At 41.6% G+C, this 26,437-nt stretch overlaps 1 protein-coding gene across 3 annotated transcripts in view; it reads right to left on the minus strand.

The window, feature by feature from the left end:
* The window catches only part of PCSK5 (proprotein convertase subtilisin/kexin type 5), a 461,176-nt gene that overhangs the window by 224,379 nt on the left and 210,360 nt on the right, over positions 1 to 26,437 (minus strand). For all 3 annotated transcript variants that reach the window (XM_029920456.1, XM_029920455.1, XM_029920454.1), the window contains exon 9: positions 24,898 to 24,998. In XM_029920456.1, coding sequence (XP_029776316.1) covers positions 24,898 to 24,998 — 101 coding nt within the window. The remainder of the gene's footprint in view (positions 1 to 24,897; positions 24,999 to 26,437) is intronic.

A 26,437-nucleotide genomic window follows, 5' to 3' on the forward strand; every position in this document is an offset into this window, starting at 1 on the left:
CTTGGTATTTGTATTTTATTTTTGTTCTGAGCAATTCTAAGTGTTTCATGGCCTCAATGGTAGGTTTGGAAGGAGGAGGACGGGGGGCCCCTGGGTAGCTCAGTCGGTTAAGTGTTGACTTTGGTTCAAGTTATAATCTCACGGTTTGTGAGCTGGAGCCCTGCATCAGGCTCTGTGCTGACAGCTCGGAACCTGAAGCCTGCTTGGGATTCTGTGTCTCCCTCTCTCCCTGCCCCTCATCCACTTGCACTCTGTCTCTCAAAAAATAAATAATAATTTTTTTTTTTTTTAAAAGAAGCAGGAGGTATCCCAAGAAAGACATTTTTTCTAGTGCTTCTTGTTGGGCTCTTAAATTGTACTGCTAATATCTAAAGTAAAAAAAAATCAAAACAAGAAGGTTTTTTTTGGGCTAATTCTACACCTGTGAGCATTCAAGAAACATTGATCTGTACTTGGTCCTTAAAAAACAAGGGCCTTCAATCTTGAATGACTGACTCACTTGCATTTATTACAAAGAAAAAAGGGGTGTCTGGGTGGCTCAGTTCAGCGTCCGACTTCTGCTCAGGTCACGCTCTCCTGCTTTGTGAGTCTGAGCCTGGAGCCTACTTCAGATCATGTCTCCTCCTCTGTCTGCCCCTCTCCCACTCACCTTTGTGTCTGTCTGTCTCTCTTTCTCTCTCCCAAGAATAAAAAAAATTATAAAAGAAAAAAAGAAGTAGCCTTCCTTTCAACCCCATAGATCTATCAACACAGGCAACCAATAACACATACATGTCTTGATACAGAAAGAGAATTGATCAACAAGAGACACAACAGCAAATCCAGGTAATGAAAACTGTCCCCTAAGTGCTCAATCTCCTTCACGTACAAGAGCGATTCTGTCTCATATGACGGTGAGCAATTTCATGGCTCCTATGGGGAAACTACACGACCCATCAGCAATCATCCAGTTGCCTAAACAGTCAACAAAAAAACCAACACAAAACCAGTGTCGTTTTATGATCCTTAAGACTGTGTGAAATAGAAATGGGGAACAAGTAGCCACAAAATTCATGTCATCGTACGGATGAGAAATAAATCAGCGATTATGGGAGAAGATTCAGGGGGAGCCGGAACAACAAGGATGAGACAGACAAGGTCTAGAGCCTGCCGAGATTGGTCAAACCACTGCTCTGCCTGCACCCGGTGCATGCCGATGGTGACTCAAGAATTAAATACCGACCATCCAACAAAGGAAACAGACCTTCTTTCGTCAGGTAATGAAGCTGTCGAAAGGATCATCAGATGGTCGACCCCACTGCCCATAGGAGGATATATTGCTCATGGGAGTGTGTTTGGTGTGTTCTGTTTTGTTGTGTTGTATGTGTGCTCTACAGTAATCCAAAAGTTCCGGGCCTAAACTTGGGTGCGCTAACAGAACACACAGTTAATTACACCTCCAGGCTTGGAAATGGGACGTGCATTGTCATCATCTGGACACCTACTTATGATCCATCCACACCTGAACTGAAGCAGGAAACATAAAGGAAAAGATTGGTTCAGGACCACCCATGCCGGATTCTTATTATATTCTCTCGTATACACCACTCACTGATGACCTGAATTGAGTATAATAAACCGGAGGTATAGAAACTGGGTCTCAAAACACACTGATGAGAAGACAGCCTCTGACTTACCAAGAAAACTCCCGCCATTTAAACTGGCGTGTCTTCTTTCCTTTATAAATCTTGGCTTCTATACAGGCTTTGTTGTTACACCCAAAACACATTAGTTGAGTTTTGTGCAGCTTTACAAACAAATGGCATTTTGTCCATAAGCTCAATAATCATTCCCTGGAAACACTTTGCTACATAAACTCTTAGGGAATCCAGTTCAATCGATGGTCAGACAAAGGCATGCTAACCGAGAGATCCCATGCATTTAAATCAACTCACCGTAATGAAACTTGGTACAAGTTCTCCGTGTACCCTCAATTCCCTCCAACATTACTACCCAGAGACTGCAAATCTTGGCCATTCTAAAAGTCTCTCCCTCTTCGGATACCCCCAACCTGGAAGCTAAGCCTGACCCTCATTTTGGTTCCTAAGTTCTGCCATCTCTTTAAAAAAATTTTTTTTAAATGTTTTTTGTTTATGTTTGAGAGACAGAGAGAGATAGCGCGAGCAGGGGAGGGTCAGAGAGAGAAGGAGATACAGAATCCGAAGCAGGCTCCAGGCTCTGAGCTAGCTGTCAGCACAGAGCCTGGCGCAGGGCTCGAACCCATGAACCCTGAGATCATGACCTGAGCTGAAGCTGGACGCTTAACCGACTGAGCCGCACATGTGCCCCAAGTTCTGCCATCTCTTGAAGTAGGTAAGATGTGACAGTATGAGAGCTTTCTCCCCAAGCTTCTCCCAGTCAAGCTCTGAGAAGCTCACGTTTGGGAAGGAAGCTGGAGGACACCCCCCACTTTCCCTTTTCTGCTCATTTGGCAGGCTGTCCAGCACTCAGCGTGAATGAATACACGGTTCTAAGTGAATGGACTTAGTCCTGCAGAAAGACACCGCTATCTCCGTTATTTTTATTTCTGGAGTCAGACGCGCTACCGTTGTGCCACGAGGTCGGCCCGTTATTTTTATTTCTAATGTAAATGTATCCTCAAAAATAATAACAAACATAGCTGTTGATTACATGAGCATGATGAAGGTGTGCATCATGGTCGGAAGGACATAGGTAAATTGTGACCTGCTCTCTAATACTTCTGTAATGACAGACAGTGACTGCACCTCTCTGGCACTCCGTTTTCTCAGTTGAAATGTGGAAATGGTAATACACACTCTTCAGGGGGCTTGCAAGAACTCAGGGCGATGGGCAAAGAGTGCCTGGCACATGATGGACTCCCAAAGATAGCAGTCATTATGATTTACTGAGACGCACAACCTACCATCCCAAAACAATCCAGAAGGACAACCTTGAGTCTAGCCTAGCATTTGATGACTCTCCAGTTAATTCAGCTCTTTTCCTCTCTGCCTAAATTTTGACAGTTCCTGTAACAAAGGAGCAAAATAGCATTTTCAACACGTTGGCACGTTTGTGCTTGGTGAAATAAAAATGCCACTAAGATCTGTCAGTGGGATCTGGTTTTAACAAGCCAATGGCAGAGGCAACAAGCTGGCTGGCCGGGCAAACAACCGTTTGGACCCACTGTGATTGTATCAAATCCTCTCTATTTGTGGGAACATCTTCCCCTTGACAGTTGGCCGCTGATGGGATGTAGAGGAAGACGAAATGTTTTTTGGGGTGACGTCGGAGTTGCCACATGGTACCGGAAATCAGGACGAAGATGGCACACTTCCTTATTCACTTAAAGGAACGGCCAGACTGCGGTGTTTCTGAACCTTTTCTACCAGAGTTCAGAGATCTGCAGGCTTTTCGCCTCAAAAACCAGCAGCTGAACCCTTGGACAGGCAGCAAAAATACTTGGCCACAGCTCTGTTGTTACTATGACTGTAAATTACAGCATTTTCTCTCATTTTTTCCCCTGTTGAATACAAAGACTTCAAGTGATGCTTCTCTACATGTTTATCAAAGAAGTGTATTTTTAAAAGAGGGATTTTAGAGGTTCACCTTTGTTTTAAACTTCAGTGAGAATCAGTAAGCATTTGAGGTTCTAGAATTTTAAGTAAATGTTATTCTATCTTAGAAATTTCTGGCTTATTATGTCAAATCCTAGCAGTCTAATTATTAGACATTAACGATAACAAAGAATATTTTTAAAAAGTCTTATACACTGTGTGTGCATGCGCGTGTGCACACACACACGCCAAGGAAAAGATCAACTAAGATTAACAGAAATCTAGAACAAAAATTTCGGAGGTATTTCAAATAACCTTATGGCTGATGTGACTGGAATAAGAAAAATTATGTTGAACGTTTCCATACTTCAAGAAAACAAAGCTGGCTTGGCACCTAAAGGAAAGCAGAGGGGGGAAGAAGTGACAAAAGACTCCCCTCCCCCAGAAAAGGTAAGCCTTGTTTCTCTGTCTACCTCCTGAATTAAAGACCCAGGGTATTCAAGGCCCAAAAGCATACGCACGTGGTTCTCTACTGGACACACGCTCCTTTGTTTATTTATATGCCCAAGCATTTAACTCTGCTCTCTCTCCCATCCCTATTTTCAGAGTCTCCAATCCTAAAACTATGGCAGGAATTAAGGGGTAATTTCCAACTTTCTTTTTTACTGCCACTCTTACTCTACATGTGAGATGCCAAAATGATGTCCCCCAGTCTCCCCAGGATTGAGAGGCGCACATGAGACAGAGTCTGGAGTACTAAAATGGGAGAGGCAGTCTGATGGGCATTCCGGAGAAAGCCTTGTTTTCCTGCTACAGCCATTCCCCAATTCTCTTTCACTCTTTCCTTCCTCCTTTTACCTGGATGTGGATGTGATAGCCGGAGCTGCAGCAGCCATTAGGAAAAGACTAAGAGGCTAACACAGACACTGGTCTTGGGAGCTTTGAATTTCTTGACCAACATGTCGACTTGTGGATTTCCTATTCTACCTGCTATACTTTCCTGGTACTGACTGTAATTTCTAACAGATGGATCTCCGAAAGTACAGATACAGAGAATTGGATGGTCCTGATTGAGAGCTTACCGTGAGCCAGGGGCACCGTGAAAAGTATTACATTCGTTATTTCATTTATTGCTCAGGGCAACCCTGAGAGACAGATACTATTATCATTGTTATCGTCTGAATAAGGACATAGAAGCAGAGAGAGTGTTGTGATCCTGCTCAGGGTCACATGATTAGCCAGAGCTGAACCAGGCCACAAAGAGGCGGACTCCGGAGCCTGGCTCTGGGCCATCCCAGCACCGCTGTTTTTTACTGGACGAGGGGCCATGAGAGGAGCCAGGAGCAGTGTCTGTAGGGACTGTAGGCAAACCTCTGGTTTTGACAGAAGGGTTAATAAATGACCCTCTCCTCACCTCACATTCTGCACATTCCTTAGATGGATCTCTGTAGGGCTCTCGGAATGGACCAAGGGGTTGTCTATCATCTAATCCTTCAAGGGCAAGTTTGAGTAGGTCTGTGCTTAGATGTAAGCAGGGCAGGTGCAGCATCACACCTTTTCTGAAGCCGGAAGCAGGAATACTCTCACTGAGAATAGTAAAATTTAAAAAAAGAACAAAAAAAAGGAAAAATAGGAACATAAGAAGAAAGGAAGGAAGGAAAGAGAACAAGTAAAGGAAACCAGAGAGGGAAGTACAAGGGACAGAAAGAAGAGGAAAAGGGAAAAACAGAGAGAAAAGAACAGAGAGGAAAAAGACTAGGGAGCCCGCAGAAAAGACAGTGGACAAAAAGGGATTACGTTGATAAACAAGGCAAGCTGAGAGGCCGGAAGAGGAGCCGAGAGATGGGCCACAAGCAGTATAAAGCGGTATCAGCAAAGGTCAAGTTTGCATGAGAGCGAGTCCATCGATATGGATACAGTAGACTTGGTACTGTGGGAAATGAAGTTAATCACATCAAATACAAATGTGAGAACTTCCCACCATTTAAAAAAATTTTTTTTAACGTTTTTATTTAATATTTTTGAGAGACAGAGAGAGACCGAGCATGAGCAGGGGAGGGTCAGAGAGAGAGGGAGACACAGAATCCCAAGCAGGCTCCAGGCTCTGAGCTGTCAGCACAGAGCCTTACACGAGGCTCGAACCCACAAACCAGGAGGAGATCATGATCTGAGCAGAAGTCGGGACACTTAACTGACTGAGTCACCCAGATGCACCCTCCTCCCACTCTGTCAACTATTTTTTTTCTTTTAAGGAAAATCATGAATCAATGACAAGGAAAGACAAGGTGCTAGATCTGGAGGCCAGAAAACAAAACTCCTTTCAGGATAGGAGTTTGTCTGCCCCTGAGGACCAACACGCACTGAATCTTTACAATTTACTTACCAGATTTCTACTGGCGCCTCACAGCACATTTCTCACGTGCAAAACAACCCATCAGGAGGACAATGTTATTATTCCCTTTTTACAGATGCGGACACTAAGGCTTAGAGAGGTTACATCCCTTTCCGAACAATCATGTAAGGAGAACGAGAAGAGGGCTTTGCATCCAGACCTCACAGACTCCAGGGCTCAAGCTTGGAAGCCCGCGGTAGGCTGTGTTAGCCATCCAAATCCCACTTTATGGAAACGCCCAAGGTAGATTTGAAAGACTCAGAATGTTTCAGGAAGTACTAAGGCCTGCATCCCCTATGCCCTTCCTGATACGTATGTGTGTATGCAATACACATATAACATTTCCAACACAAATAAAAAATATCTTAACAGCTGCTCTTTAGGACTTAACACAGAATTTCTGGCTTGAGTCTCTCTGCAAAGCTAATTTCAGGAGACAATGAAAGGACAGTTAGAACCGCTGACAGGAGGGACCCCTAATGGCTCAGTCAGTTAAGCTTCCGACTCCTGACTTCGGCTCAGGTCATGATCTCAGGGTTCAAGTCCCACAGCCCCATGTCAGGCTCTGCATTGACGGCATGGAGTCTGCTTGGGATTCTCTCTCTTTTTCTGCCCCGTCCCCACTGGGGTGTGATCTCTTATGGGCTCTCTCTCAAAATAAATAAACAAACAAAACAAAACGCCAAAAGGAAACAAGCCCAAGAATTGTATACTAAGCTCCTGATGAGTAAATGCAGAAGACGTACATCTGTAGGTGCGACAAAGTAGACTAACCTACCTGTCTCCAAGCACACACTCTGAAAACCAAAATTAAGCAAACAAAGTGCCTGGAGATCTATTTCAGCTGATGAATAAAGAGGTCAAAATTAAAAATATTTTTTTATGTTTTTTATTTATTTTTGAGAGACAGAGAGAGACAGCGTGAGCAGGGGAGGGTCAGAGAGAGAGGGAGATACAGAATCGGAAGCAGGCTCCAGGCTCTGAGCTAGCTGTCAGCACAGAGCCCGACGCGGGGCTTGAACCCACAAACTGTGGGATCATGACCTGAGCTGAAGCCGGATGCTTAACCGACTGAGCCACCCAGGCGCCCCAAAAGGTCAAAATTTAAAACCCTAGGATGTGCAGTTGTTATGAAAGACCTGCTCCTGGCTCCAAAATAAAACAAACACAGAGCAAAGACTTCATATGCCTTTTCACACAGTTCTTCAGAAAAGAAAAGGAAAATAATGGTGAGAAATAAACAGTCTGTGGCAACTTATTAAACATGAAGAAATAAGCATATTTGGGAACACCAAATAAATGTAGGCCAAGTTCATAATAGCAAGGAGCCAAGGGGCTCCCCTATTACAAGATATATTTATTTTTAAATTTCAGCTTTATTTAAAAATGATATTTTTAAACTATCAAAATTATTTTAAAATCATTTTTCACCTAAAACATAAAATATAGAAACCAAAAATTAAAGAAAGGGCAGGGATTTTTCCTCAATACACAGACACGTAAATGTCTGGATGATAACATTAGTTTCAAACAATATAACATTTGAGACATAAAAACACGAAAAGCATAAGGAGGTACAATTCAGCTGAAAGATAAGGCACTGTCTATACTAAATAACTAACAGCATGAAATGTTTCCACTGAAATGTGTGGATCAAAGATTGTACAAAAAAAGTTACTAAGATTCCTACCCTACTACTGAGGTAATTCAATCCACTTATTTTAGGAGAAGGACTATAAAGGATTTGTTTGCATAATGGATATATTTAATCATATTAAAACATGTCCCCTACAAAGAGTAATTCCTTTTTCTTAAGAATTCATGGATCAACTACAGAGTTTTGAAAGAAAGCTGCAGACATACTGAGCCAAAAGGAAAGCTCAGTTGCCCGAAGGAAAAACAATACCGCACAAGCCATGAGTGTGGCTGGTTAGCTATCCTCATTATCTGACCACAGTACAGTGAAAAGAAAGGTCAATAACAAGTCTCCGTAGAAACAAAATCTGTTAAACACTTAGAAGTATTATTCTCAGTTGTCATTCTATCAAAGAAGAAGCCCAAACATCATTAGAAAAGAATGGCAGTCAGCCAAAAGTGTAGTCAGAGGTAAATGTACAGCTTAAAAAGAAATCATACTAATGTAAAGGGAAAAACAGATGAACCATGATTCAACCAATAAGATAATAAAAGAATGAAGAGGGACCTGAAGGAAAGCAGGAAAAATATTAACGCGGTAAAAAAAAAAAAAACAGACAAAGGAAAAACGGCATTATTGATGAACATCTCCAAGAAGTGGCCTTCTGTAAAACAAGATAGCAACAAAAAAATCTAGCAAAGAGGAGAACATATATCTCTTGTACTAATATCAGATACATATTAAAGTAATTATATTATGCTATATATACCATAAAGTATGCAATATATTACAGTTATATAGAGAACAACATGTAATCATTGGTTAATACATTTGAAAATCTTATGAAATGGACATGGTTCTGGAGAATATAGATGAAAATTGAATGTGAAAAATTTATCAAAGAATTATTTCTCGGAAAGGCTATAGGGATGGATTGTTTCCTTCAAGACTAGTATCAAAAGTGCCTTCAGAGAAGAGAAAAGATATAAAATTTCACAATTTATTTTGTGAATTTAACATCACTTGACTAAAAAACAAACAAAAACAAAAACCTGGCCGAGATAGAGGCAGAGTACGTACAGGTCAAACCAATCTGGGTTGAGAAGCCTAACCGTTTGTTTGCTACCTAGGCTAGCAGATACTTGAGGGATAAATGGCGGGAAACGTAAAGAAAGAATACTTTAGAGGATTCTCTCTATATTCCATATGTGCACAATTAATATTCACCAGTTGCGGTCACAATATAGAACACACCCACACACACATTATTCAGTGAAAGAAACTACAAATCTCACTCAGGAAAAGAAACACAAAGACACACATAAAATATCCTAATACTAAACCAAGAGCATACTAAAGAACCAAATTTCATTCGTAATATAAGCAGAAGTAATATTTAAAAATCTATTATTCTAATAAATCACATAAATAATTCTAGTATGAGAAACTAGATACTAAAAATCTCAGCAGATACTGAGAAAACACCCAAGGTCTATTTTTTTTTTTTTCATTTATTTTTGAGGGAGAGAGACAGAGCGTGAGTGGGTGAGGGGCAGAGAGAGAGGGAGACACAGAATCTGAAGACAGGCTCCAGGCTCTGAGCTGTCAGCACAGAGACTGACGCAGGGCTCAAACTCACGAACTGTGTGATCATGACCTGAGCTGAAGACAGACACTCAACTGACTGAGCCACCCAGGTGCCTCCCCAGGTTCCATTTTTAACAAAACCTGTGTAAAACCAAAAATGCTGTACAGCCACATGAAGAAAAGCAGACATCAACAAAAAGTGAAACAAAAGTTAAAAAAAAAGAATCCAGAGAAAATCTGGAACTAGACATGAAAGCTTATTGTTTTGAATGTTAGCTAATATAACAGAAATACTATTTATGATTATATCAGCTTCTGTATTTGTAATACTTTCCATATGCCCAAATTTATTTAATCCTGGCAACAATCTGGTGATCCTGAGTTATTACCCCAACTTTCAGATGAAGAAACTGAAATTTACCAAGGTTAAGAAACACAATTTTCCTTTGTTCAAGGCTGCTCAGGTCGAAATGCGGTAGAGGCAGGATGGGAACTGAAGTCAGCCTGACTCCAAAACCTGAACTCATAATGATAGGTTTGGGGATAATAAAAATACACAGAGAAAAAACTCAAATGAACAGAGGTAAGTATTACTATAATCAGAATCCATGGAAATATCCACCCTCCCACAAAAAAAATCAAAGGGATCAGGTACAACATGATGTGAAATTAAAGGGCCAGAGAAAAGAAAAACCTACAAAAACCAGTCTCTCTGTTATAAATCAGCAATAACTAGTTAAAGGCATAATGGTAAAAGCAAAGCATACAAGTATTTACTATTCCAAAAAATAAGTCTAAACCCAAAAGTATGGAACTAAAGACAAGCCCAAAATGTTATTTTGCCAATCAAAGATCTGAGTAATTCAGAGGCAGATTTTCTTGAATGGGTAAACCAACAGTACAAAGAAGCCAAGATTCATACAGTTGTCATAAACTGTCATTGGGACTGTTTTGGAAACATGGTAAAATGGTTCTAAATTTCTCCTGGAAAAATAAACAGGTAAAAATGCTTTAAGGAAATATTTTAAAATTGGACTGATACTGTGATGTCAAAAGTACTGACGGAATAATAAACAGAAAACTCGAAACCAGACCTTAATAAATTCAATGACTTGAGTGCAACACAAATTGTTTTTGGAGATGGATTACTTAACAAATGGCATTGAGTACACAGATCTCTATAAAAATTCAACTTAGATCTCTATACTGAATGCCAAAATAAATCCTACTTGGTCAGACATTAATGCTGAAAAAAGGAAATGAGAAAATCCTAGATGAAAACGGAAGTTGGTAATTTAGACTTAGACTAGGACTTGAGATAGGAAAGGACAATCTGACCCGAGCTCCTCACTTGGGGCCCGTGGACTCCCCTTGGGGTACAACAGATCTCCTGCCATCTGTGCGCTTGGGCTCATGTTAGGGAGAAAGCATACACAGCTTTCATAAGCATACATAAAATTCTCCAGAAGTATCCAAAAGATGACTTATGACTAACTGACAAGTTTATAAAGGGCACAGATAAAGGACTAAACAATAATGAGAGGCACCTCAGTGGCTGAGTCGGTTGAGTGTATGACTCTTGATGTCAGCTCAGGTCATGATCTCACAGTTTGTAGGATCAAGCCCCACATAGGGCTCCACAGTGACAGCACAGGGCCTGCTTGGGTTTCTCTCTCTCCCTCTCCGTCTCCCTAACTCTCCCCTGCTCATGCACAAATGCACTTTCTCTCTCAAAATAAATAAGCCTAAAAAAGTAATAATGAAACAATGAAGAAAAAAGGCTCCGTAGGTCAAAACGACCTGAAAGCAAACGACAAACTGATAAAATATTTATGATAACTATGGCCAGGAGTAATATGTGGAGCACATACTGGTAAGAAAAATCAATGACATAAAAGACTAGTAGGTGATTTGTAGAGGATTCACAGCATTGCTACTTTTTAAGTGACTTGGAAGCATCTCTCTGAAATTCAATTTGAATATTAGTTTCTAGAATTCAAGAATTTCTCAATGCCCCGATTTCCAACAAGGGGACAAAGACAGTACCCACAACGACCTAGAACCTTCTTTAATCTAACTTTGCTTGGCTGCAGGTTAGATACAGCATTATGTGGTTAAAATGGATGCCAAAAGGAGCGCCTGGGTGGCTCAGTCGGTTAAGCATCCTACTTCGGCACAGATCATGATCTTAGCGTTCCTGAGTTCAAGCCCTGTGTGGGTTCTGTGCTGACAGCTCAGAGCCTGGAGCCTCCACACGCCTTTGCTGCTTACACTCAGACCTTTCTCTCTCAAAAATAAACAAACATTAAAAAATTTTCTTAATGGATGACAAAAAATAATGGAGGAAGACAGTATAAACAATGGGATCTGAAGGGAAAGTGACATGCAGATTGACGACAATAAAATAGAAAACAGTTTTGCAATAAATACATAGTATATGTTAAGAATACTTGGAACCAGCATCACGGTATTAGGATTTATTGTTTATTCAAGTATAAAACAGCTGCTGAAAGTCAACTATGTAGAGAGATTTTTGATTTTTGTTTCTATATTTCTATGTTATTTGTATTTTTTTTACAAAGAGTATATATTATTTTAGTGGTAATAATCTAATTCTTAATATGGTTCTATAGCTAACAAGATTGGTGGTTATGGGATTCCTCTTCTGAGATCTTTCAGTGGTAAACATTTAGTGCAAATGGAATCAGTGGAAAACTGGTAACTTAACGTTGCCAAAGAGGGACAGCATCATTTCAGACAAGTAAGAAAGTTTTATACCAAAGTGGTGCATAATTTCCAAATAAGTCACTTAAAATTAAAAAAACCCTTTATTTGAAAAATAACCTACGTTACATTATCAGTATTATTTTCCTTTGCCCCATGATCCTTGAACACTCCACTAACGAGCATCTCTACAGACCAATGTTATGCTTTCCAAGACAAACTGATCACAAGTATTTGATATTCTAGGTATGGTCTTGCTTATAATAGAGAGTTTTAGCACAATGAAAATTATAAAATTGAATATGTCTGCTATGGCAATGAGGCGACTAGATGTCAACTCCAATGATGCCTAAATTCAGAGCAACGAATAAAAATACAGCATGACTCATGTGATCACTCCCAGATCATGCTCTCTCCAGGAAGCTCCCACTTATGTCCTTTCAAGCTGGTCAGAAAGCTTTCCAATAGCTAAATAACAAGCAGACTCTTCTGAGAGCCTGTCTTAAATTTTGCTCAATTCTCTTCCCTCCCTCCCAACCTTCCCTGGTTGTGTCCCGAAGTTTGCAAATGAACCAGTGTACCACCAAAAATGGAAAATCAAGGCTTTCACTGGATTCTGGATGAACAGTTTTAAACTTTGAAGTGATGTATAGCTTTCAATCATGAATGGGCATGTTTCTAAATATCGGTAGAAATTTAAAAAGTATGGATTATTTCTCCTTGTCATTTGGTCTGCTGTTATCTAAGGCTTGGTCATGGTTTCAAGCACTCAGTTAACCTGTAAACAGTAACTCAGTAAAAACTCATAAAAACCATGTATAAATTGGGTCACCCTTATGACTCTAGTTTCAGCAAAACTCATCTCATTGGTGGCCTTGCGTAATCTTTTCCTTATTTGCCATTATTCACCCTTCCCCACCCGCAGTGCTTTCTATCATAGTACTGTCTTTTGTTTTCTTTCTTTTAATTGTTTAATGTTTGTTTATTTTTTGAGAGAGAGACAGACAGACACACAGAGTGCAAGTGAGGACGGGGCGAGAGAGAAGGAGACACAGAATCTGAAGCAGGATCCAGGCTCTCTAGCTGACAGCACAGAGACCAACGCGGTGCTCGAACCCACGAACCATGAGATCATGACCTGAGCTGAAGTCAGACGCTTAACCGACTGGGCCACCCAGGCACTCCTATTTTTCCTTTCATAGCACTTAACATCAGATGTAATTAACTTTTATGCCTCCCTTAGCTGGAATGTATGCTCTCTGGGAGCCAGGTTCAAGCATCACATGCATTTGGGATGAACCTGCTCTACTACCCTGGCAGCTCAGGCAGGAAACAGGCATGTTTCGCTCACAGATGTATTCTGGTTCTTTAAAAAAAATTTTTTTTTTAAAAATCTTACACAGAGAGAGTGTGCATGCATGAGCTGGGAGGAGGGACAGGGAAAGAGAGGGAGAGAGAGAATCTTAGGCAGGCTTCACACTCAGCACAAAGCTCGACACGGGGCTCAATCCCAGGACCTCAATTCCAGGACCTCAGAATCATAACGTGAGCCAAAATCAACAGCTGGCTGTCCAGTTGACTGAGTCACCCAGGCACCCCAGATTTAGTCTAGATCCAAGCCTGTTGCCGGGCACACGCTGAGTTACATCAGACTTATGATGCTAACGATTGCAGTAATGACTTTGAGAGGTATTGCAATTTCCCAGATGGGAAAAACATGTTTCTTTCAAAATAAAGGATGATAACAAGTATGACTAAGTATTTCTTGAATGAATCATGATTGATTCACTAACAGTTAAGACTAAATTTGTTGGCATTTATACCCTACTACCTACAGTTACCCAGATACCTATTCATACTTTTAAATAACTAGAGAGAGACTTCCTTCTCTCCATGTATTCATTGACTCATTACACAGATATCTGGTTGCTACTATGTGCCCTGCATTGCTCTTGGTGCCTCCGGGTCTACTGGAGCATCCTCACTTTCAAGACAGCTTCCAGTCTACGGGGGTCTTACTGTGATCTCGGGACCACTTGCAATGGAATCACCCAAACTATTTTGAGAGCTTCAATATCTGCATTTTAAAACAAGATTCTGTATGACTCATACACACTGAAGCTGAAAAAAGAATCTTCACAGTAGAGCTTGAATCCCTTTTCTTCTATAAAGTCATTCTGATTCCAAGTTTTGTCACTCTGCTCCCAACTCATGCCCCTTATGCTCCGTGGCAGCCATTTGCAATTAACTACGTGTTGTGATAGCTCCTAAGACAGAGAGGAGATGTGGTGAGATAGTGCATTCCAGCATCACATCACCTCGATTTCCGCTTCCCGATCTACTGCTTACCACCTGGATACACTTCTCTTTCCACGTCTGAAATAGGGAGAGATAGAATAACGCCTACTGTCTAGAACTGCTTTGAGGACTAAATGAGATAGCCGATAAAAGCCCTCAGCTCAGCAGCTGGCATAGAGTAAGCATGCAGTGAAGGACGACTGTTTTTATTTTCCGTCACTTTGGTTTTGATTGTACCTTTTTTTTGCACGCTCATGCACCATGTCCACACTCAGTTGAGGCCAATGGCAAGAAGACTCCTTTCTCTCACCTACAGCAGACTGTGGTCAGAGGCACTGTGACTTTATGGATTAGAATGACACTACCAGCCTTCCCAGGAATATTGTTTTGCTGGAAGATGCAAAGAACACAGAACTTTGCTTCACTTGAGTCACCCATATGGTTACTCAGTAAGCTTGAGAATCATCACAAATAGAGAAATGAAAATCCAAGATGTTAGGAAATAAGCCAATCTTCTCAACACAAACTGTGTCTCTTCCTATCTTTTTTTTGTGTGTGCAGGTTCTATTCCAGGGATCACACTTTATTTCACTATGAATTTGCTGCTTTGAGCTTTTGACAAATCAAATGCCCTAATCAACTTATTGGGGTCAGAATGAATAAATCTTACACGTTAGTGAAATGACATGTTTTTCAGTCTGTCATTTCGGCTTCTCTTATTTACGTGTCCCTCATACTGATGGCAAAAGCTATCATGATTAAAATTCTTCAAACCAGAGAAAGAAGAAGGCTGGAATCAGCGAGATACAAAAATAATAGTGTCACTAGGAACAATTATCCTCTTCTGGACAAATGAAAAAAAAAAACATCCTAGAAGTAAAAAATTGTAAGTGAAGACAACGTGTATATATGTAAGACTGATTCAAAACTCAGCCCAAGAACGCCTGCTATAGAAATAGGGTTGAGGGGCACCTGGGTGACTCAGTCACTTGAGCAAATGACTCTTGCTATCTGCCCAGGTTATGATCTCACAGTTTGTGAGATCAAGCCCTGCGTCGAGCTCTGTACTGACAGCACGAAGGCGCTGGCCCTCTCCTGCTTGCATGGGTGCGTATTCTGTCCCTCTCGAAATAAATAAGCTTTAAAAAAAAATAGGGTTGAGTTTTCATTGGGCTTCAGAACAGAGTTTAGGAATCCATCTGAGAATGCCCGAATACAAAGACAGGGAAATTTGAGGAAGCCGATAGTACGTCATTCACAGAATGTCCTGAAATACGCTTTGATTAAAGTGACTAAATTAGCCAACTGTGGTGGGAAACTGTAATGGACCCCGGAAAAAAAGGGCAGCTTCTCGTATTCTTAGCAAGAAAAGTCGTATTTGATAGTATTTGGGGTGTTACCATAGACACTATCAGGAACAAAAATTTCCTGGCAATGAATAAAATCCACAAACCTTCAAGAGAATCCATTTAAATACTAAGTAAGTTTTACATACTTCTTGAGAACCCATGAATTCATTAGATTTTCTAAGCAATCTTCTGGGGTACTGCATGAGAATCAATTTGCCACGGGCACCCCATTTAAATTACAGCACATGGAAGCAGGTGAGCAATTTATAATGTCAGTAAATCTATATTCCTCATTTTCTCTCTCTTTTAAAAAATGTAAATTGTTTCAGTTGTTTATAGCACTCATGACCTTGGTGAAAAGCATTTTCTAAGGATGAATTAATAAGGTAATTAATTATACAGATAAATGAACAAATAATTAATAAATTGCTGGGGGAGCTGTGGTGCCAAAATGCCGGTCTTGTTGTGAGATCTGTAGGCCCAGGGGTCTAGTCCCATGGGTATTTATGCTTCTTTTAATTCTCAGAGTCCCATGGAAAGGAAAAAGGGTATCTATTTCAATAAATGGTATACAGTCTACTCAACAGCTCAGCTAAGAAATGAGAAGTCCGCCTTGAGTTTTTTTCCCTCCCTTCCAAAGCACATTATCGAATTCATTCCGTTTGCTGTACCTGTAAAATGAACATCAGATTTATCCACTTCTTTCTGTCTCCATTCTCATCCCGCTGTCCAGGGTACCCTAATCTCTCCTGAATGATGGTACTGGCTTCCAAAACAGTACCAGCTTTGCTTCAACACCAATAGTTCTCCAAACAGAAGCTGGAGTGATCTTTAAAAATTTTAATCAAATCATGTCTCCCTCCTTTAAAGACTCCATAGACCTCTATCACATTTACTTACTATGACACCTTATATGATCTGGACTTTTCCAAACTTTCAGCCATGGATACCTTCCTGGTTCTCAAACCCAATAACCTTGTTCCAATTAGGTGGTATTCCCAACTTGCTTCTCCCTCTCCCTGGAATGCTCAGCCCAGTTCTCTACAAGTGAGCCTTCTTTTGTGCCAGGTCTCAGAAAAACATCACCTCCTCCAAGAGGTCTCGCCATTGCCACTCTAGATAAAATGGTTCCTTGCATCAAATTGCTCTCCATTATTCTACTCTGTTTATGTTCTTAGTACTTATCATTTAGGTTTTTATAGACTGCCTCGCCAAATAGAACAAAAGTTCCACGAGTGTCAACCTATCACTCAAGGCACAATGTCTAGCATAGAAATTGACAACTAGTAGACCACTAATACAAGTCTATTGAATGAATGAATGAGTTCACCTAAGGTCTATGTTACCAGCACCATATTCTCTTTATACACCTTTTCAGAGGTGAGAAAAATGAGATTAGAAATTTCTTTCCAAAATCACTTCTCACAACGTAGCCCCTCTCCCCCTGCCCCCCCGCAAGGGCTTAAACTAAGAGAACCTTCCTACATCTTATTTTCTCAGAGTGGTATCACTGTTTATAGGATTTTCAGGCACAGTGTCCTTTGAGATGGAATTCTTGTCAAGATAGTGGAGAGGATGACACAGTCTAGATAATGATATAATTACTATGAAATGAGTCAAATCCCAGAGGACACCGCAGAGGTCTTTCCCACCTTCAAAATCTTAAAGTGTTACTGCTTAGCTTAAATCACAAATCAGGTATTTATAACATGAGACACTTCTACCGTAACATATGACCTTTAAAATGATGTATACAAGAAAAAACTCCGGGGACTGTAACGAAACCAAGAACTACTCTTCTTAAGAAATGATCTTTATTATTATTATAAGAGCAAAATATGTTCAGTGAATAATCCAGTTTTTAAAATAAAGCTAAGCAAAGCAGGTAACAATCACCTAAATCACGTCTCCATCCTTCCCTTCTTAGTTTGCTCGTCTCAGGATGGGGACGGAAAACACAGGCTAAATCTCAAAATAAGACCAGGCGAATGTGCCTACTGGCTAGGGCTTTTCTAGCACTAAAGGACACCTTTGGAAGCTGCAATGTTTTCAACCATTAACCACTAGTTAGGGACAAAGCTGAGTCCAGTGAAAATTGGCTTCCACATAATTTGAACTTGAAAAGTGCTAGGGGACACAGTGTATTGTCTGTGTGTGTGTAGACATAACAAAGCTATTTTCATGCACGGTCCTGGCAGGAGGCCCACGGTAACTGCTCTGCGGGTCTGGTTACAATTATTCCACTATAGGGAAGAGTCCCCGACAGTACAGCCCTTCTCTGTCCGCTCGATCTCAAGTGGAAACGTGTGCTGTTTTTACCTCACAAGCCTCCTCCTACAGCTCTCCTCCCTGATTGCAGTTTTGGCCTCCCCACCCTCCTCACGCAATATCTCCCAACCCTTCATGCCACAGAATTCAGCTAAACGCTAAGCCTTAACTACAACATCACACTATTCTAGAAGCTCTAAGAGAAGGGGTGAAAAAAGAGCATATGTTACCTACATCCTCACTCTTGGAATTACACAGAATCTGGGCACATATGCCTGTATGTGCATGTGCTTCTGAAGTCCTACTTGAAATCGGTAAAACTTGGGGTGCCTGGGGGGCTCAATGGGTTAGATATCGGCTTCAGCTCAGGTCATGATCTCACGGTTCGTGGGTTCAAGCCCTGCATCGGGCTCTGTGCTGTCAGCTCAGAGCCTGGAGCCTGCTTCAGATTTCTGTGTCCCACCCTTCTCTCTACCGCTCCCCTGCTCATGCTCTGTCTCTCTAAAGCATAAATGTTAAAATTATTTTTATAAAAAAAGAAATCAGTGAAACTCTCCTACAAGGAAAGAGTGAATATAGTTTCTGCTGTTTTACCTCCACAACCATTTGCTTCCCCGCCTACTGCAGCATTTCGTACAGGGAATGTGGCCCTTGGGAGAATTTTTAATGGAACATTTTTACTGAAATGTGTTTTTAACTAAAACAAAACAAAGAAGATAAGAAGAGTGTGCAAGATATCAGGCCTGGGATGCTAATCCCAATATTTAGAAATTTTTATGTCTATCGAATCCTTCTTATACAGCCTTCCGACAAGATGGTCAGTTCTAGATCTTTGAAGCCCCTCAATTAGTTACTTTAACCCAACTTATTAAAAACTCCAGGCTCCATCTCAACTGTCCCTGGTATTAACTTCACAAAATACCCAAATCTCAAATATCTGGGGGCATTTCCTCATATTTTTTCCCCTCCTGCATTGGAAACATACTTAGTAAGACAGAGATTGTAATGAAAGGTGGAGCAAACGCATAAAGCAGTTGCTCATTGGTAACTGCGTAGCATTTATATAGATGGACTTTTTCGGTTTATAAGAAATACAGATGGTAAGTTTAATTTCCTGAGAAAAGAATTTTCAGGATGGTTTTTCTGAAATCAACAGCATATGGTGTGAATCATGTTGTGGCTCAACACGTCTTTAATGCTTCACACGTTGACCTTTCCATGTCTCACATTATCCCTTCTGCTAAAGATCAAAGGTAGAGGGGCTTCTCTTGGAAGCTCAGGGAAAAACATCATGTCTTTATTTTACCCAAGTTAAGCCCAGTTCTAAAGAATGATAAGTAAACTGGGTAAGGAATGAGTTGAGGTGGCATGGGGAGAAGGCACTAATCAATGCCAACTAGAGGAACTAACAGCTAAAAATGATGAGGGGCGCCTGGGTGGTTCAGTCAGTCAAGCATCCGACTTCAGCTCAGGTCAGATCTCACGTTCGTGGGTTCGAGCCCCGCGTCAGGCTCTGTGCTGACAGCTAGCTTGGAGCCTGGAGCCTGCTTCCGGTTCTGTGTCTCCTTCTCTCTCTGCCCCTCCCCCTCTCATGCTCTATCTCTCTCTGTATCAAAAATAAATAAAACATTAAAAAATTAAAAAAAAAAGATGAATCTATCAAATGGAACATTTCTGTTCATTTCCCTTGTACAAAAAATAAGGAGGTTGGACTAGATGGATTGATCTAATGTTTGTATGGAATTGACTTTCTGCAAAACCTTGTGCTTAAATGTCACAGAGGATATGAAAGTGTCATGGCATCAATGTTTCAAGTTGGATCATGGAGGCTGGCCATTTCTATTTTCAGCCAAATCCTGTACACTCCACAACCCTTTCCCCAAATTGATTTCACTGGCTTTCTTAATTTATGCATATATGTTAGCGTACCTTTGCCTCCCTTTGAAGGCAAGTGATGTTTTACGAATATTTGAAATATGCCCTGCCTAATTCACTTAGCATCTAGCATGATACTTTAGATTTTTTTTTTTTACTGTGTACTAGGTATTTGTTATATACATACAAATAAAGACAGAAATGTACAATCCTTAGTTTCAAGGAGTTTAAGCCTCATGGTATAGCATTAAGTTATCTAGTGCTATATTCTGTCTATATAGGCTCTATTGTCTATATTCTACAAATACCTACAGGATATGTTCCAATAGGACATTCGAAATTGGAGAGAACAGAGAGGTAATAAGGAAACAGATGAGCCTACCTAGACGTGTGTATGTGTGTCCCCATCAAGTTGGCTAGCAAGCGTACAAGAAGCAGGTAATGTTTAATATATTCTAGGTATATATTTAGTAGAGAATGTCACCTCCCACTTCGATTTCTTTTATGAATTTAGGTGTAGATATATTGGATGTTCTCAAAGGAAGGTATCCCTGAGGCTCCTGAGATATGAAATTTGAGGAAAATGCTTTCAGGTCACTTAAAACAAGGGTTTGTGGAAGATTCTTTGCATCCGTACCCTCCTTTCTCAGAGTCCTAAATAATTTTAGAAGTTTCTATCTGACTCAGTCCCTGTAACTGAACATTCCCTGTACAACACTTCTTGATTGCTAAACATATATTACTCAATTTCCCAATGAGAAACCATTTGCAACTCCAGGAAAAGGTTTCTTTGGTAAACTTAAATTTTGAATGTCCTGAACTAACACTGGTAATTAAACATATGGAAGATTCTGTTAAGCTAGCTTCTCTTTGCTAATAGTCGCCAACTTAGGTCAGGAAAACGTTCAGTAAAACAAGAGTTTAAAAATCTGAACCGTAGATTTTTATGAACATCAATTATTTCAATTTTTTACTTAAGAAACCATTTTATAGGAAACAGTATTTGCTCACAACTTCCTTTTCTCTTCCCAATGGGGTACTAGCAATATATACAAGCATTGACATTGCGATGCTAGGCTCTTTAGACACACGACCTGGTGTTCTTCTGAAAACGTTAGTCACGTCTCACTCTTTTCTTCATGTAAGAAACCTGCTCCCAGAATGCAGATTTTACTTGAACTTTCTGAGTTACCCCATACAAAAAGAACATCGCTTTAAGCAACAACCCCAATAATAATTAGCTCACTTGTAATCACTGATTACACATTCCTATTTCACTCAGCTGAAAAACCACAAGATTACTTCCAAATCCACACAACTGAAATATTACGAACTTCTGAACTAATATGTATAGAGAGTACCCCAACACAAAAACCGTATTCTCCCCTTTCTTTTAAGATGACGGGATTTTTCTCTTATTCTGAAATTGCTCTGTGTTTAGAAGGGCGAAACACTGACAGTTCTCTGTACCCAGGTGACATCTTTGGGAGCACGAGGAAACTGCCTTATTTACTAGAAAGGCAAAGTTTGTGAGGAGACTGCCAGAAGCACCTGTAGAGATGACGAGGCTCTAACTGAGGAAGAATAGGAAAGGAGGCAGGTTTCCCAAGGGACTGAGAATTCTTCCAGTCTTGGGTTTGGTATGGTTTTACCCGGGTATCTGGGGTGCGTTACTGTAGGATCGATTGTAACACCTGTTCTTACACACTCTTAGGACAAAGGATGGCCTGGGGGGGGGGGTCTGTCCTCTGAGCTCTGGCAGCAGAGTTAACCCAGGACCAAGTTTTATTGAGCTCAGGTAAGAGATCTGCACACTTGAAGCTTAATCTGTTCCTATGTTTTGTATCTGTTTTATTTCCTCTTAGATTCCTAAGAAGGTTTGTGATGGGGGGGGGGGCAGAGGGAAGAAACTCCGAGTTGAGGGGTGCAAGAAGAATCAAAATGGCACCAAGGCCAATGGTGGAAGTATCCTCTAGAGGAAGACTATCCTACTGATGGAGACAAGTACCTGGAATGCAGAGAAAGCAGGGCTGTGGGGAGGGGGGTCAGGAGGTGGGCATTTTCCCTGATTCGATACTGTAATCTAGTGCCGTTAGAAGAAATGATGATTCCCCCCTATAGCGTAGAGACAGTTGGGACATGCTGGGAAATGGGGACTGTAGTCCTCGTTGGCAGCTTTGCACCCCAACACTCGGCCTCATGGTGACTCCCTGACCTGAGCAGGTGACACACATCTGAAGTAGTGGCTCTGCCCAAGGCATAACTCTGCCTTCCCATGGCTTTCTCTCCTCTCTGCTTACAAGGGAATAGCTTGTAGATCAGGCTTTGCAGCTTGTGAGAGGAAAGGTTGAGTCTCCAAATTCCAAGGTCCAAACCTTGTTGAAAAGTACTAGTATTAAAAAACATCCCCGGGGGGAGGGGAGGGGCTGCCGAGTGGGTGAAGTGTGTCTACAAGGCTTAGGCTGAGCTTTTGAAGAGCTACAGCCTTGGCCTTCTGTCATCTGAGCTCTGTGCTTTATTTTCTGAGTTCCAGATACTTTTTACCCCAAGCTGGAGGCCCACGACTTATTGATCCAGGTTTATTATCAACGTCTGACCTGTTCTTTTAATACTCAGACGTCTGTCTCCTCTTCTCCAGCTTCACTTACAGGCAAAGACTGGCCTATGGAACAAGCCAATGGAGTTACAAGGCAGGAGTCATCCTTTCTTATTTTATCAGTTTATTTGCCATTGGCTTTGGCCCCATGATCAAACTGTACTGCTTATAATCTTCAATTAACAGTGGACTTTTCTGTCTTGCACCTGCCTTCCGTCCATCACGGTTTCGGCAAAAATTAATCTTTAAAAATGCTCCAAAGGCAAAGAAAGAGAAAATGGATGAAGCCTTTCAGGGTGTTCCCAGCACCAAGGCGAACAGAGCCAACTGAGTGGGCTGTTTGAGGCGTAGAAGGAAGAATTCTCCGTCTGAACTTAAATAGTGGCTAAAAGAATTGTTGCAGTATTAGTGATGAGCGGTACAGTAATTCTGAGGAACTGAGTGTCGTGTATATTTATAGCCACCAATACGGCACTTAGTTGTTAAGTTTGAAATTACAACCATTTTTGGAGAGGAAATAGGAAGGGTAGGATTTTTCTAATTTGCTATTTTGTGGACAGGCAAATATTCCAGAGAAAACACCCCAGAATTTCAGGATGAGGCCAATATGGTTTCCAAAAATCCAATAAGCAGTCACCAACTTAAAAACAGATCCTTAGGGGGCACCTGGGTGGCTCAGTCAGTGAAGCATCTGACTTCTGCTCAGGTCATGGTCTCAGGGTTTGTGAGTTTGAGTCCCGCATCGGGCTCTGTGCTGACAGCTCAGAGCCTGGAGCTTGTTTTGGATTCTGTGTCTCCCTTTCTCTCTCTCTGCCCTGCCCCTACTTGCACACTTTCTCTCTCAAAAATAAATAAATAAAATATTAAAAAAAATAGATACTTCATGGAGATGTCTGTGGTCAGAACTGTCCAGTGAAAAGTTGTCAGGTGAATATTTAATAGGGTAAGTGCAAGTTCTCTGCTACATCCACATTTCTGACACTTGAAAAGATATCATACATTGTAATGATTACTATTAAACCTCATCAAAAAGAAAGAAATACAGACATTCGTGTGAACTTGGATATCTCTCAGCGTCAATGCTTAGGCAAGAGGTCAACAAGATATGACACTCACTGTGTTCTGAATGTTGGTGTCCCCATGAAATTCATATGTTGAAGCTTAATGCCCAGAGTGACAGTTTTAGGAGGTGATTAGCTCATGAGAGTGGCACCTTCACCTAAGGGAGACCTTATACGAGATCCCAGAGAGCTCCCTGGCCCCCCCTTTTTTTTTCTGTCAGGGGACCCACCTAGGAAGTGGACTTTCACCAGACACCCAATCTGCCAATGTCTTGATTCCGGACTTCCCAGCCTCCAGAAAAACAAGAACTAATGTTTGTTGTTTCTAGGCTCCTTCATTTACAGTATTTTGTTCTAGTGGTCTGAACAGACTGTGTTCTTCCACCGGTTTCATGCTTTACATGAGACATGTGACATTAAGGCCCAACTGCCTTAACACAGGCTCGGTCTCATCATGATTCTTGTATTCTTTTCCTGTCATCTGCTATTGTTCTACATCTGGGTATGACTCAACAGAAATATCTTTCTATTCCTCCGTGGGGCAGGGGCACAAAGCTATTTTTGGAAAAACACGTACATTCTTACTTCAGTTGCTTTTATGATCCGCTTGTAGGAAGGGCATCAGAGTGCAGGCCCACAGTCCCTTTTATAAATTCCCTGGACCCGATGTATTTAGAATGCAATGTTTTTTTTCAGATACGGCAACTGTAGCATAGACTATGCAGAACTTCCGAGGACGGGGGCGGGGTCTGAGCCAATACCGCATCATCGAACACATTAATATTTGTATCAGTTTTCAGCATAAAGACAAATCCCCTCAAGTCAGTTCAGGGCCAGCTTTGCCATCCAATGAGTTTTTGTGTCAAATCTGCAAAAGACCTTCTGGTTTTCTGGGCGTTTGGGGTTTTGAAATCAAGGGTAAGAGCGTGTAGATCTGTAGGAAGTCTTGAAAGAATGAAGATCCATGATTTCTAAGAGTTGAGACAAATTGACGTGTGCAAAGACGGCACAGTCTGTAGGTGTTTACAAAGAGGAGAGAGAGGCCTACAGCACATCACGTCATCTAAGGGGCCTTTCAAGGGGACCTTTCCGACACAGAATTGGACCATGGGCAACAGGACTGAAGGTCATATGAGCTTCAGTCATATGACCTTGACATATGCCCTTGACCAGAGGGAGCGCTATGGTCACGGAATGCAGGGAAATGGCGCCTGACCACTCTGAGCTCCCAGAACATTCCCAGACTAGAATAAAAACCTCGATGAGGCAAGAGTATTAGAGCCAACTAGCATGCCTGCACTATGACTCCACAGTAAAGTAGTTACACACTTTGATTTTTTAAGGATATAAAAACCAAAAAAAAAAAAATTTGCATTTTTTTTCTTCACAGAGGGAAAAATGTTCTTTTTAAAACCCTAGTCTTTGAAGTTTGAAAGGTGGCATTTGGAAAACTCTATTCTGGGTTGCTGAGCTAGGGGTCGTACAGTAGGGCCTGGGTAAGCTGTCCCTGAGATGAGGGGCTGTCGCCAGCAGAGACAAAGGGAGATAAAGGCTTACTTGGCTTCCAGGGCGAGCGCGATGATGCCGGCAGCCATGGGGGCCGAGGCCGATGTCCCGGTGTGGTTGTCCGTACAGCGCTGCCTCAGATCGGTGGTGATCTAGAACACAGCAATGAGACAGATAGGGAGCTGAGGTCAATGACAGGCACGTGCAAGTAGAAAAAAACGTACTCGTGAAAGTGGAATGGAGGGGTGTTGAAGCAGTTGTCTTAAATGCCTTGTCCCTGCAACTCCTGACCGTATCCCTTCTAGAGACCTGCCCGTGTAAATCAACTGTGCAAAGGGACGTGCACAGTTGGACTCCGCTTCTGTTAAAACCAGGGCCAGGACTACGGGGAGGCTTTGGCTCGGAACGCAGGGGTAAAATGGCCCCTTACATTTTACCCCCAAACCCTTGCTTGCCTCACCCCAGACCCAGCTCTCGTGAAAACTAAAGTTCTTTCATTATCCAACATTTTTCATAATCAGATATGTTCAACCGACAACCAGACACTGAGTTAGGCATTGGTAGCAAAAAAGCACATGGTCTGATTCCTTCCCTCTCAGAACTGATACATTGGGAGAACTGAAGGCTTTGGGTTTTTTTTTTTTAAGGTTTATTTATGAGAGACAGACTATGAGTGGGGGAGGGCAGAGAGAGAGAGAGAGAGAGAGAATCTGAAAACCTGAAGCAGGCTTCAGGCTCTGCGCTGTCAGCATGTCAAGTCACCCATGAACCATGAGATCATGACCTGAGCTGATGTCAGATGGTCAACGGACTGAGCCACCCAGACACCTTGAGCTGCAGATTTTAAGCAAAGACATGCTCTGTCCTACCGGGAACAGTGGTGGAAGACCTCGTCAACGATTTAATGTGAACACTAAAAACACGGTTGAACCCAGTGCGTTTGATGGGAGATGACAGCGCTAAACGCCTGCCGATACGTTACAGAAGGAGATTAGTTGTTTCTCCATTTTTTTTTCAATCAGAATATGAGATCTAGATCATTTTTCCCTCTTGGTCTGAATCCAGTTCACTTCAGCTGTGGCCAAGTAACATGCCCACCAGCGAGAGCAGGGCTCCCCCCAACCTTTGTTTTGGGATCGCTTCAGTAAGGGGGAAAATAGTTAAACTGAGATTCTCCGTAACGAGACAAGTCAAACACTAGGAGAAAAAGCTATAGAAAATTCCTCACTCCCCCACAAGCATCCACTTTTGCCTCCTTGGGGCTCATATGACTCCTGCTGGGAATGCACAAGGCTCATGAGGTGAGCTGGTGGTCTCCTCGCAGTTATTGGAAGACAGGGGTAAGCTTTCTTTGGCATCAAGATAAGGGTATTGCCCTATTTTGCAGATAGGAAGACTGAGGTGAAAGATCATCAGAACGGTATGGGGGTGTAAAGGCAGCTAAAAACCAAGTCCTGTGGTTCTAAGGTCTACCCTTCCAAAGGAGGGTGCTAACTGGCTGCTCTGAAAAGAAATCTGATCCTCACAGGAAGAAAGCGCTGTGTAACTCCCTAAAGATGAGCCCTCCGCTAAATATTCCTCAGGGTCCCAT

This window comes from Suricata suricatta, chromosome 13 (assembly GCF_006229205.1).
Source record: "Suricata suricatta isolate VVHF042 chromosome 13, meerkat_22Aug2017_6uvM2_HiC, whole genome shotgun sequence".
Lineage (NCBI taxonomy): Eukaryota > Metazoa > Chordata > Mammalia > Carnivora > Herpestidae > Suricata > Suricata suricatta.